The sequence below is a fragment of the Mus caroli genome, unplaced genomic scaffold (genome assembly GCF_978045245.1).
Source record: "Mus caroli unplaced genomic scaffold, Mus_caroli_1 scaffold_2, whole genome shotgun sequence".
Lineage (NCBI taxonomy): Eukaryota > Metazoa > Chordata > Mammalia > Rodentia > Muridae > Mus > Mus caroli.
Genome location: NW_028227257.1, coordinates 142,335,335 through 142,349,510, shown reverse-complemented (window position 1 = coordinate 142,349,510; position 14,176 = coordinate 142,335,335). Strand labels below are relative to the sequence as shown.

The window sequence follows — 14,176 nt, the reverse complement described above, 5'->3', positions numbered from 1 at the left end:
CTGGGATGATGGCAATTGGGCTGACAGTGCGGTCTCAGAGAAGGAGGAGTAGCCAGTGCTCCACTTCACAGGGAGGTGAAGTGCTGTCTTGCTCTTGAGGGCAGTAAGAAAGAAGGTCGGCTGTGGGTTTGAAATTGGCCACTCTGCCGAGCGGGGTTGGCCTTGCAAGGTGTCTGACAATGTGGACTCTTTGTAAATTGAGCCCTTTTGTGCAATGCATATTTAAAACACTTCCGCTTCGTAGAAACCCAGTCTCCTGTAAGTCCCCCATACACATGATGTCAGATGTCTTTAAAGGTGAAATTCGTTTACAGGAAATGTCATGCTGATGAAGTGTGCTTTTTAAAATCATAGAAACAGTTGCCTTAAAATTAATGATGCGTCACCAGTGTGAGGGAGACGAGGCCCATCCAGTGTAAAGATGATTAAAATTCAGGTCAGAAGTCTGACTTAGTCAGGCTAAATTTTTTAATGAGATTTCAGAAAATTAATTGGGCGAATGCATTTTTATCCTTCTAACGTGTAATTTTATGTTCCTGTTTAGGGAGTGAGCATAGGGGAGAAAAGGGTTTGTCGATGGCTGAGGCATAGTGTGGTTCAAACATTTTAAACTCAAATTAGTGAGGGGGTATTGGGGGGGGGGCGGGTATTTCTGGCCTAATTTGATCTGACTTGGAAAAGAAAGCCTGGGTTTCTCTGGGTTTTCTGGGGTAGGATAAGTGTCCCAAGGGAGTCATCTCCCATTATCCCTTATATGTCCTGCTTGGGCCTCAGAAAACTAGTGACATTTCTAGGAAGGATGCATTTGGAGACAGTGAACATGGACTTCAGCTGTCTCTTTGACTCCTGCCCACCAGGCTGCTTCTGCTGTCTGTGGTCATGCTTATAAAGACTGCTCCCTCCTCCTCCCTCCCCTCTTCCCTCCTCCTCTCCCTCCTCCCCTCCTTCTTCCTCCTCTTCTTCCTCCTCCCCTCCCCCCTCCTCCTCTTCTTCCTTCTCCCCTCCTCCCTCCTCCTCTTCTTCATCTTCCTCCTCCTCCTCCTAGTCCACACCATCCTCCCTCTGCAGCGCAGGCCTTCTCCTTGGGGCCACTGTGCTAGGAAGCAGTGGGTGTGGAATTGTTGCAGGGTCAGCAGCCTGCCTCTTCATAGCCCAGGTCAACACTCTGCCTCTTCTGCGTTTGAGGGACAGCGAGGGCCATCCCTTCCCAAAGGAGCCAGGAATGACTTCCCATTGAGGCATCCATCCCTGCCCTCAATACAGCCCTAATGAACAGATGACAGACTCAGGGTCACTTGGATGCATGGCAAACTGGATCATGCCGAGGGTAACCTGGGTTGGGAAACAGGCCTGATGAGGTGCAACATACAGACCTAGTGTGGCGGTAAGAAGACTCTACACCCTCCCTCTCTCCATGAGTTAAATCAGGGTCAGGACTCTGATGCTGAAGAGCCCTTGTGCGATGAAATGCCCAACACTTGAGCAGAGGCAGCCGCAGGAGCACCCTGCCTAGCAGTTTTCTGGCAGTCTCCCACCCCAGTGGCCTGGACATGCCCCCCCCCCCCCCCCCCCCCCAGTGCATAGCTTCACTACAGGAAACCTTTTCTCTAGTTGGGATGACTGGAGTGTGACAGGAAATGCAAATCTGGGTCATCCATATGCAGATGTGAGCTAGAACCTCCGCCTCAGTCACCCCACAACTACTCCTCACATCCATTAGACTGGAGCCACTGGTGAACTGGGCAGTGTCGCCTCCTGGTTGGGCAGACCGTCAAGGGATCTTCAGCCCACAGCTCATCCACCCATCCTAATGAGAAGAAGGCCTGTCTGTGTTCACAGTACAAGTAGCCTTAGTGATCACCCCACTCCATCCTTCACTGTACCAGGGGGATGCTGAGGCCAAGAGAGGGGGGCCTCACCCAGGACCACCATCAGCACAGCCCGGGGTCAGACAAAGAACTCAAGTCCCTGCTGTACAGGCCTAGACCTGCAGGAAGAGTCCTACCATAGGCTGTCAGGAGGCTTTCATAGCAACTCTCAAGTACCACACAATAGGCACTTACTGCACAACAGCACATCGTCACCTCCGAAGGTCTACTTCCATCCAAGGTCCCAGGAGCCACCTTAGTTCTTGGCAAGCATGACTTCAGCTGTGCTCCTGCAGTTGGCAATGCTATGCTCCTACTGGAGCCTTGGAGGAGAAGCAGAGAGTGGGAGCTGGCCCTGCTGCACCCCACTAGCCCTCACTTTCCAGCAGTGGGGCCCCACTTTGGTCTCTCTGAGGTGGCACCTATACCAACCGTGTTGGGCGTGAACAGTGCTTGGGGAAGCTTGGCCTCTGAACCGCTCACTTGGTGGGTAGGTAGCACACTAGCCACTCCTTAAAAGTTTGCCTGGCAGACATCATCTTCCTCTGGTTTGAGTCTGCAGTCAGGGATCTCTCCAAACCATCCTCCACCGCTGCTCAAGATTTCAGAGCCAAGTCAGTCTAGCATTGACCTTGCTGAGGGAAGCAGGCAGTGTAAGCATGGGCTGGCAAGAGATTATTCACAGTCTCCTTGTGTTGAGGTTTGGTCTGTGGCTATGTATTGTAATGCTAAGTGTAGGGCCTATAAGGCCTGGTTGCCCCAGAGACAAGAGAGTCCCAGGTAGACCCAAGTAATGCTGTGGGACCTTGCCCTCAAGTTATTTCTGGTTGGTGAGTAAAGATGCCTACAGCCTATAGCTGGTCAGAATTGAGATAGGCAGGGCTTGAGGTTCCCAGGCTTGGGCTCTGTGGAGACCACAAGGAGAAAGAGAAAGGTGGAGAGAGGAGAAGACACCATGGGGTAAGAATCTTAAAATAGTGGTCATGTGGTGTGACTAATTGGAGTTAAAAGCAGGCCAGACAAAACATGGCAAGTTATATAGTGGGATTGGCTGGGAAATAGACATAATAGCATAGATGATAGATATCTACCCAGCTCTAGTGCTGAGTAAGGCCTATTATAAATATAAGGGTGTGTGTCTTTTATCTGGGAACTGAATGGTCAAAGGCAGGGTAGAAGAAACCCAGGATTGAGATTAGATATTTTCAACAACATCCTTGGTCAGGTCCCGCTGTCCCATCATTGCTTCCAGTGCTGGCTCTGCCGTCTCCATAAAGTCTGGTTTCTCTGTGTCACTGTGATGGGGCAGTTGTCAGAAGAAGCTCAGATGTAAGCTGCACACCCGAAGCTTGTGTCCCCTTTCCCATGGGGAATGGCTGTCCTGGCTAATGGTGACTGACGGTGTCAGGACAATGACTGGTGATAGGGACCGGTGGGCCTAGAATGAGACTAGAATTGTTCTGACACTTGTCACACAGTCTGCTTGTCAGGCCTATTGTTGGGGGGGTGTGTGGAGTGATATCTCTTCTTTGCTTAGAAGGTGCTGTTGGGGTGCTGGGGTCATAGCAATCTAGCCCTAGGCTTTTTGCTGCAGCCTAGCTGATCACCAATACCTCTGTCTCCTACAGAGGCTCCCAAACACCCTGTCTTTTCGCTGCTCGCTGGCAGACTTCCAAATTGAGAAGAAGATTGGCCGAGGACAGTTCAGTGAGGTTTACAAGGCCACCTGCCTGCTGGACAGGAAGACAGTGGCTCTGAAGAAGGTGCAGGTGAGTGAGTTCAGGGCCAAGTGGCTTCACTATGACCCTAACCTCTTAGGGGACTCAAGTTTAGCCCATGGTAAAACATAAAAGAAAAGAAAAGTATGCACACATTAGACACCTACTGTGTACGGGGTTATGTTCAGACATGGGAACCGGACAGTAGCCCTGTGGGCTGTCTCATTTTTTAGATGAGGAAAACGGTAGCAACTCTCAAACTACCAATATCAGCCTTTGCCTCAAAGGGGCCAACCTGCCCTCTGTCAGCCTTCTAAATGGAGGGGAGGTATACAGCAGCAAGGTCAGGCTGGGAAGCACACAGCATGTGTCTAGAATCCCCATTCCACCCAACCCCAGCTGCCTAAGCCCATTATTCTGCTGGTTCTCCTACAGGGTAAGTGCATTGGGCCTAGGAGACCCTGAACAGGGCGGGTAGCTTAGCCAGGCACCCATGGGAGAGGATGGAAAGACACTGGCTGCATAGCATCAGCATTGACCTGTGACCCTCACATTCTCTTTGGGGCACTGGGACATCAGACCCCTGCAATTGAGATACTGTTTGTTGTTGCCTTTCTAGAGGCATTCTGGGCTGTCATTCTTCTGTATAATGGCTGCTGTGCTCTCCCTACAAGGCTTATGCTTCAGGTTTCCGGTGAAGGAGCACTGACAATATGCCACTAATCAGAGTGCAGCCACAGCCTCAGAGGCTATGGGCTGGTTACAATGACTCTCACCACATAAGAGGCACCATGGGACCAAGTGAATTGGGCAATATAATATAGTCTCTGACTCATGCTGTTGCTGCGAGAGTTGGGACTCTCACTTCTCTGGGTCCTTGGCAAGGATCAGGGTAAGCAGGGGCTTGCTTGAATCCTGTCTTTGGCACTGGTTTTAACTGCTCTGTTTCTGGCTTCTTCTTGCCCTAGATCTTTGAGATGATGGATGCCAAAGCCAGGCAGGACTGTGTCAAGGAAATTGGTCTCCTAAAGGTGAGTGCCCCGGATCAAGCCAACCTTGGTTGACCAGCTGTCCGGGTTACTGTAGGTCAAGCATCCTGGGCCTATCAGGATAGCACATATGAGCAGCAGGTATGTCTGATAGTCCCCTCCTTCCCAGTGATCTCCATGTTGGTTTCCCCAGAGCCAGAGATAGAACTTTCTAGCAGTAGGGTGAGAAAGTAAGAAAGCCTTGGGTCGCACTCCTGATGTTTCGTTCTAAGCTATGTGACCTTTCACAAGTGGCTTGATGAGTAAAGAAAGCATTTGACGTGCAAGCCACCGGATTTTAGTTCCCACATCCATGTAAAGACAGGAGAACTGACTCCACAAGATCATCCTCTCACACAGGTACCATGGCATGCACACACTCACACATCACACATCACACACACGCACAATAATAATAATGAAGAAAAAGTGTAGGGCTGGAGAGATGGCTCAGCAGCTAAGAGCACTGGCTGCTCTTCCAGAGGACCTGGGTTCAATTCCCAACACCCACATGGCAGCTCATAACTGTCTGTAACTCCAGTTCCAGAGGATCTGACACCCTCAAACAGGTGTACACGCAGGCAGAATCCACATAAAATAATAACGATGATAAAAAAATAACCAAAAATAAGTAATGTTCTCTGACCACAACTGAAGCTGGGGTTAACCCCCAACGACCTTCTCAAAACAACCATAAAACAGTTCAGGAGACAGGAGAGTTGGAACCGGGCGCTGGGACAATCTGGACCTGCTGATGAGAAAGAACGAGCTGTAACTCCTTCTCATGCCATATACACACACGGCTGTGAAATGGTTTAGTCTGAAAATAAAATTAAAGACTAAAGCCAGGAACAGTTCTGTAGTTTTTAAGCTGATTTGAAGTTAGAGCTAAACCCAGTGTGGTCATCCACCTATAATTCCAACACAGAGGAGAATTGCCAGTTAAAAGCTAGCCTGGGCTACATAGTGAATACCAGGCCAGCCTGGGCTAAGCTATAGAATGAGATCCCCAAACAAAACACAAGCCAAGGCTGTAATTGAGAGCTTGTAGGAAACTGCAGGGACTCATCATAGTTAGAGGACACAGAGGTATCCCCAGATACGAAGGGCATTAGCCATAAAAGAAGGCTAGAATCATTTGTCTGTCATAGCCACCATATAAAGATGAGAATCCAAGTCACAAATGGGAGACAATACTAGCACACCTTATTACCTCATCAAGAAAGGTCTTGTGCATATGTTTGCTGACAGATCAATACTGATAATTACATAATCCAGGGTCTAATGCAGTCTGATCTGTTGAGTATTTTCAGAGTTTCAGGGTATCCAGGTCCCTACCTCCACCTTATTTATGCCCAGTGCCATGGCTCCTAGCATCCCCTGGGATGTGCTGGCCTCTCCTCACACGGGGATCTTCGCACAAGCCATACCAACTCAAATCTTTGGCCTCAATTATTCTCATTAGACCTGAGAAAGCAGCTTTTCCTGCTGGCGCAGACTAGCTGGGCTCAAAGACTTCTGGAGCATTTAGAAAACATGCTGTCAGTCAGACCCTGGCTGTCAGCTGTCTGAGCAGTGCCAACCCCACTGTAGTGGTATTAGGAATCCTCTCTTGCTCCCCAAGACCCAGTAGCCATGTAGGTACAGTGTCACCACCTGGGAGGGTCCTCTTCCAGACAGAGCTGATTTTTACCACCCTGCCTGGGTTCCACCCACTTCCTCATCTTGGAGTCCATGAGTGAGAGAGTCAGTCAGAGGCGCTTAGGGTGGGAAGGATACTTAGTTTCCAAGGGACTTCTGAGACTTTGAGAAAGAACAAAAGAGCAGCAGGGATTGCTTCACTTCAGTGAAGCCCAACTCTGAGCCTGAGCAGAGGCTGGAGGGGGGTGGGGGTGGGGGGCAGCACTGGAGCCACGCCACTCATCGCTGGCCACTCCCCCTTCTGGTGCAGCAACTGAACCATCCGAATATTATCAAGTATCTGGACTCCTTCATCGAAGACAATGAGCTGAACATTGTGCTGGAGTTGGCTGATGCGGGTGACCTCTCACAGATGATCAAGGTCAGGGGCCTGGAGCGGGGCAGCCTCCTCTCAACGGGCATGGGCGGGGCCTGGGGGGTGTTATGGAGGCTCGATAACTTGGCCTGGCTCTGACCTCAGCACCTATGTGGGGTACCCTTGTCTTCTTTTCAGGCTTGAGGGGGTGCACAAAACAAGGCAGAATGATGCCTGGATAGGATGATGCCTGGGTACGGGTTGTGGTACACAGAAGGGACCCTTTGGGCCAGCCACACTGCTCCAGCCCAGAGCACTTGGGGACACTTTTCTCAACAGAAGGAACAGGAACAGTCAACCCCTCCAAAGGTCAAAGGTCAGACTGTATTTCTGTTTTAGGGCTACTATTGCTGTGATGAAACACCGGGGCCAATAGCAAATTGGACAGGGCAGGGCTTATTTAGTTTACACTTCCGCATCCTTGTTCATCACTGAAGAAAGTCAAAGTCAGGAAAGGAACTCAAACAGGGCTGAGGCAGGAGCTGGAAGCAGGAGCTGATGCAGAGGCCTTGGAGGGATGTTACTTACTGGCCTGCTCTTCATGGCTTGCTCAGCCTGTTTTCTTTCTTTCTTTTTTGTTTTTGTTTTGTTTTTGTTTTTTGTTTTGGTTTTTTGAGACAGGGTTTCTCTGTGTAGCCCTGGCTGTCCTGGAACTCACTTTGTAGACCAGGCTGGCCTCGAACTCAGAAATCCGCCTGCTTCTACCTCCCAAGTGCTGGGATTAAAGGCGTGTGCCACCACCGCCCTGCTCAGCCTGCTTTCTTGTAGCACTCAGGACCACCAACCAACACACAGTGGGCTGGGCCCTCCCACATCAATCACTAATTAAGAAGATGACCTACAGGTTTGCCTACAGCCTGATCTTATGGAGGCATTTTCTTAATTGAGGTTTCCTCCTCTCAGAAGACTCCAGTTTGTGTCAAGTTGACATAGATTGACTCCTTGTCAGCCCGACACACAAGCACATCACTGTTAAGCCCACAGCCTTTCTTTCCTTTCTCAGTCATCCTCAAGCTCATACATTAATACCAACATCATAATAGAAATCACTTTACAGACTTAACAAAAAAATTCCACAGTCTTTACAAATTCAAACACTTTAAAATCGTGTCTCTTTGCTGAGCAGTGGCACACACCTTTAATCTCAACACTTGGGAAGCAGGGGCAGGGGGATTTCTGAGTTCGAGGCCAGCCTGGTCTACAGAGTGAGTTCCAGGATATCCAGGACTGCACAGAGAAACCCTGTCTCGAAAAAGCAAAAAACAAAACAAAACAAAACAAAACAAAAAATTGGTCTCTTTAAAAATTCCAAGACTCTTTAAAAATTAAAAGTCTTTTAACTGTGGGCTCCTGTAAAATAATAAACAAGCTAAATACTTCCTTACTTCAAGTGGGGGGAAACCCGGGTACAGTCTGAATAAGGTAAAACCAAACCCCAACCATATAAATAACTCAAGTCCACTATTTGGAATCCACACAGGGTCTTCTGGACTCCTTCAGGGGCTTGCTTGGGTCACTTCTCAGGCTCCACCCTCTGCAGCATACACAGCTGGTTTTCTAGGCTCTGACTGGGTCCACTCCACTGCTGCTGCTGTTCTTGCTGGTTCTCCCATGGTACAGGCATCTCAAACTGTAGAGTCTTCTGTTGCAACTGGGCTGCACCAGTTGTGCCTCCTGGGCTCTCTTCTTGGTGCTAAGGCTCAGACTCTCTTCATGACCCCTTCTGTACTCTGGCTGTACCTTCACCAATGGCCTCTCCTGTCCTCTCATCGTGCCAAGCCTTGGCTGCTCTCCATGACCCCTGCATCCCTTTGGAGCTACTTGGGTGACTCTTACACTACAAAGTTCAGCTACTAGCACAAGGTACAACCTTGGGCGCCTCTGAACACATCTCCTCTGTGTTGATCCTCAGGAAATACTTCCAAGGTTTCACCTCAGTGATGCTGGTCTCTTCTTAATCACTACTAAGTTCTCAGCTCTAGCCGACCAGCAAAGCAAGGTTTCCCTTTAGCGGTTATGGTCCCTTGTTAATCACCGCCATTTTTTCAGCCCCTGTTAAACAGAACCACAGATTCTTAATTCAAAATATGTAGCGGCCCATTAAATGACATATCCTTTGGTTCCAGCTGCCATTTCCTATAGGAGGGGAAACTGAGGCCTAGAAAGGCTGCCTTGTCTGAGAACACCCACTATAGAGGAACTGTGTTTACCAGGCCTGGCACTGGCTGGAGGTCATTGTCTCCACACAGCCTACACAGCCTTTGGACAGGTGTTATCTTCATTATCCATAGTGAGGATTCCATGCCTGCTCTGTGAGGGACTGAGCAACTTTAACCCCCTAAAACTCAGTGCCATGTTCTCTGATATTCCTAAGCTTTCTTGTCCCCATCCCAGGTCTCAGGAGTGGAACTACCATAGATAGGTTTGGCTTCAGGGACATGGCAGCTCCATTGGGAGAGCGCTGCCATCAGCCACAGCCATGCTGAAGCACTGAGCTCAGAGAGGTTTAGTGTCCAGCCAAAGGCAGCACAGCCTGTAAGTGGAAAAGCCCTAACCCGCAGCTTCTGATACTTGCTTCTCCTTCAAGGCCCACATGTCCCTGCTTGCATGGGTCCTCATCTCTAGCCCCTAAAGTGGAGCCCCATCACCTGCCTCCCCAGAACCTTGTCTGTGTGTCCTGAGTAAAGCCAGGCCACGCTCAAGCCCCACACTGAACTCCCAGATGTATTTGGATATGGCCGACGTGGATTCTGTCTTCCCAGCAGGCACTGGGGATTGAGCAATTGTTTATCAGTTGCTCTTCAGAAATTTGGCCCCTAGGAATACAGTGTCGCTGGGAAGCGGCATTACTGAGCCGTTATCACCTGCTTTTATATTTCCGTTGACATATTAATGCATTTGCAGGGGTGTTAATCTCCACACGGATCCCTGGTGGGAACAGACGTGATACATCATGTCTCAGGCCCCATCACTAGTTTCTCCTTCACTTGCCATCCCCTCTGTACATACCCTCTCCCCACATGCCAGCCCCCACCTCAGGATGCCACCACTGCTAGTGGTGCCCCGGCCCTGACTCCAGCGTGAGTCAAGGTCAGGGCCTGTGGACTCAGAACAGGGGGGCTTCCTGGAGGAGGTGATTCTTCGGCTGAGTTCATGGGGAGTATTGAAGTGGGAAGCGCCCAGAAGGCTGAGATTCACTGTGGTCCTGCACCAGGTGGGGTGGTGACCATGGGGGTCAAGTCTTGCTGCGTTTCTCAGTTCAGGCTCAGGACTGGGGACTGTGCTGAGTTCACAGTAGCTTCCTAAGACTCTTGGAGGGAGCAGAACCAATGAACCTTGTGTTTGGAAGAGGGTTGGGTGGGGATGGAGCAGGAGGAGGAGCACAGACCTGGAGCACCCTCCTTACCTCCACTTCCCCTGGGGCCCACAGATCTCAGACTGCCCTGCAACCTCTCAGTCTTGGAATGGAGTTGGAGGCAGACAGCACTGGGCAGTGCTAGTCAAATGCTGCCCTCCCTGAGCTCTAGTGCCTATCTTTCCCGCTGACTTCATAGGAGAGAGGATTCTGGGAAGGGGCCGTAGGCTAGACCAATTCTTTCAGACTAAAAGAGACAGACTGGGTAGCCAGCCCACTAGTTTTATAGCCAGCCTCTCTGTGTGTCCTGAGCTAGCTCAGGCTCAGGGTTCAGGTGGGTCAGGCTCCACAGAGAACAGAGTTTAAGTAGTGTGGAGGCTGTTCCTGCCCCACTCTCACCCTCCATCCTCCCTAGCAGATGCTCTCTTCTCCCAGCCCAGAACAGCTGACAGCACAGCTTCCTCACAGGGCTAGCCCTGCTGCACCTACAGCCAGCAGGGGAATTGGGGGCAGTGCCCTAACTGGACACACCTGGGATAGTTTAGCAGGCTTCTGCACCCAATTTCTTCATACCCCAGGCACCATGCCTGGTGCCCAGTAAACTCTGTTGCCACACCCCTTCTCATTCTTTTCTAGGTATCCAGGGGAACCAAACCTTTGCAATCCCAAGCCTGGGTCATACCAACAGTGTTCCCACTGGCCTTAGAGGTCACTGGTCAGCAGGGCTTGTGTCTGAAGGGTTTGCAGCCTCCGGAGCCTGTCAACCATGGCGCTGGCATTCTTTACAAGGCTGGTGAAGCCCAGAGCCGCCACTGTCTGAAACCCACCAGAGACTCGGCGCCTCCCTACTAAATGTCAGCTGGCACTTATAGAATATGACATTTAGAAAATCACCACTCTCGGCTGCACACATCCCCACGTAAACACTATAATGAGGACCAAATAACATTATGGTGTAAATAACAGTCCGCCCAGCCTGGCACAGAGGCCTGGGGGTGGCCCAAAGCAGAGGTCTTTGGGGAGACCAGAAGAGTCAGCTCTCCAGCTCCTCCTAGAAGGGCCTCAGGAGAGCCTCGAGGGGTTTTACTTCCAGGCCAGTAGCTAGCAGCTATCCTGGCCCTGTGTCTGGAGGTGCCCAGCTCTAGATCCCAGCTTCCATGTATGCTCCTGATGCATAGCCGTGGGCCTGTGCATGAGCCTCTCTGGGCATGGTCCCTGTCACGATTCTCAGCGTCATTAGATGTGATGAACTCAGAAGGCCTAACCAAGCTCCATTTTGTAGCCCTCAGGGCCTTCGTGCTGCTTGCTGAGGGTCCAGCAGCATGGTTGAGCGTGGCCTGTACGCAGCAGGGCTTTCCTGCACCTCTGTTTCCTCCCCCCGGCTAGGCAGGCGCCCTGGTAGTTAGTTCCTGGCTTCCTACACTGGAATAGCTGCTTGGCACTGGCCACAGTGCTGCCTCTTGCCACTAGAACCACAGCTTGGTGACGAGGTAACCGAGGTGCTAGCCATTGCCCTACACCTCAGTACAGGCCTGCTGCCCACACCCTTACACACACACACACACACACACACACACACACACACACTGTCTCAGGATTTGTTCCTGCGTTATCCTTCCAGAACCTTCTGTTCAATTCTCTTTCAGTGCAGCCTAGAAAGTTGTCTCTTGACTTTTTTCTTTCTTTCTTTTTTTTCCCCCTGGGGGTTCGAATGTGGTTTACTAGGGTGTCCTGGCTAATTTTAAGTCAACTTGACATAGGCTAAAGAAATCTGAGAGGAGGGAATCTCCACTGAGAAAATGCAGCCATTAAATTCTGCCGTGGGTGGGCAAGACTGTAAGGCATTTTCTTAATTAGTGACTGATGGGGGAGGGCCCAGCCCAATATGGGTAGTTCTGTCCCTGGGCTGGTGGTCCTGGGGTCTATAAGAAAGCAGGATGAGCAAGCCAGTAAGCGCCACCCCTCCATGGCTTCTGCATCAGCTCATGCACCCCAGTTCCTGCCCTGACTGCCTTCCATGACAGACTATGATATGGAAGTAGTAGATAAAATAAACACTTTCCTCCTAAACTTGCTTTGGTGTTTCATCACAGCAATGGAAACCCTGACTAAGACAGTAGGCAAGGAGGTAAATAAATTAGTGCCCGCTGAAACCAAGGGTCTGTTTGACGAAGTTAAGTCCATCTCCTCAAGGGTTACTGTGCCTTTAGCAGTCACATGACACTGAGATTTAATGACTGAGGACATGGGGACAACAATGACTATCTATCTCTCAGGCCTGGTTCTCCTCCCACGCCAGGCTCGGACTGATGCTGAGAGTCCTTAGTCTCCCCAGGCCCCTGTGAGCAGATCACTGAGAGGCTCTTCCTTGGGCTTCCCTCTGGCCAGGCTCTGACCTCATTTCATCTGGGGCCCCCTGAGCTCTGCTGGGCTGAAGAGAGGGGCTGACACAACATCCCGGCCCCTCATTGTTTGCTCGGCCTTTGCTGGTGTGATCACTGTGCCACCCTTGCTGGAAATATGCTCACCCAGGCCTGTCTATCTGTCACCCCACAGTACTTCAAGAAGCAGAAGCGGCTTATCCCTGAGAGGACCGTGTGGAAGTACTTTGTGCAGCTGTGCAGCGCTGTGGAGCACATGCACTCCCGACGTGTGATGCACCGAGGTGTGTGCCCCTCCTTGGCCCGGGACTCCAGCTCTGAGCCTTCGAGTGCCCCAGGAGCTGCCCTGAGAATGAGGCCATTTAGGCCATGCAGGGTATCCAGTAGCTGCACTCACATCTGTCCCAGGCGAGGACCCACCTGGGAGGGCGGCGGAGTCTTATCTGATGCCCAATAGTCATCACTTAAGCTTCAGGGAATGAGATCATCACAGCATGCTGATTCCACTCATCCCAGATGTGGCCAAACCTTGTGCTGAGGCCAGTTTTGCCCAGAGAAAGAGTTTCCCATGGGCTTTGATATCTTGGTAGGCTTTGGCTAAGCAAGCTATACCCCTACCCTGCCCAAGAAAGTGCTGAGGAGGCATTTCAAGTTGTGAGGAAGCCTGTCGAAGGTGTCTTTGAGTTTCACCTGTGTGAGACCCTGCCCTAGTCACTGCAGTGCAAAGCTTACTGACTGTCAGACAGTGTCTCCCGGTGCTCGTCTGGCACAGGGGAGGCAGCTGTACAAAAGGAGACAGTAGTATAGAAGTCTCTGCTCCCCATTCACAGCCAACCTGTGACGTGGGGGGGGAAATAGTCATGTTACAGATGAAGTAAATGAGCCTCCTCCCATCCCTTCTAAGCCTGCTCTCCCCACACCAACCCGATGTCCTTGCCCTGCAGACATCAAGCCCGCCAACGTGTTCATCACAGCTACGGGCATCGTGAAGCTTGGTGACCTCGGCTTGGGCCGCTTCTTCAGCTCGGAGACCACTGCGGCCCACTCACTAGGTAAGAGGCCTATGTCCCCCCCCCCACTCGCAGCCCCTGTAGGCCTGGGTGACCCAGCAGGAAGGGCATCCATTCTACTGGAACCATTTGTAGTGTGGGGGAAGATCTTTTTTGAGTCTTAAGAGTTCACCCTTGCTTTGGGGTAGATCCAAAGTAGAGGAAACTGAGAGGGGCCACTGCAGGGGGCAGGGAGATCTCCCCGTATCCCCAAGTCATCTCTCTAGTACTTCCTGGAAGGCCAATAGACCCTGTCATACAGAATGGGCTGCATCTGCCTGGCTTGTGGTCCTTTTGCTGTGCCCAGTTGGCCCTGTGACCTACTCCCCAGGTAGATCTGCTTGTAAGACTGAAGAGGCGGTCTTGGGGGCTGGGGCTGGGTGGTTGGACTGTGGAGGAAGAGCAGCTGGGAAGGCCTGAGAAGGAGCCATGTCCAGTTGTGGGAGCTGTGCAAGAGCTTGGGGTGATGCCAATAAGCAGGTGTTGGAGAATGGGTACAGGCCTTGATGCCCCTGTTGGGAGTGTGGAGAGGGGCTTCAGGTTAGGTGGGCCTGTGTGGGCTTCAGAGTGTGTGTGCCTGGTTTGTAAGAGCAAGAAGCTGGAGTGATGAAGATGGAGCTGCTGCCCTTTAATTAGTTTAATGGAGCCAGCATAACCACAGAGACAGCTGTCCTGTGCTAGCTCAAGTGCAGCAGGGCTTCACCAGGAATCCATGAGAGGC

The 14,176-nt window shown here is 51.1% G+C and overlaps 1 protein-coding gene across 2 annotated transcripts in view; it reads left to right on the top strand.

Annotated features, from left to right (window-relative positions):
- The window catches only part of Nek6 (NIMA related kinase 6), a 72,996-nt gene that overhangs the window by 42,932 nt on the left and 15,888 nt on the right, over positions 1 to 14,176 (top strand). For both annotated transcript variants that reach the window (XM_021157094.3, XM_021157095.3), the window contains exons 3-7: positions 3,497 to 3,637; positions 4,555 to 4,617; positions 6,566 to 6,676; positions 12,582 to 12,690; positions 13,351 to 13,458. In XM_021157094.3, the coding sequence (XP_021012753.1) occupies positions 3,497 to 3,637; positions 4,555 to 4,617; positions 6,566 to 6,676; positions 12,582 to 12,690; positions 13,351 to 13,458 (532 nt within the window). The remainder of the gene's footprint in view (positions 1 to 3,496; positions 3,638 to 4,554; positions 4,618 to 6,565; positions 6,677 to 12,581; positions 12,691 to 13,350; positions 13,459 to 14,176) is intronic.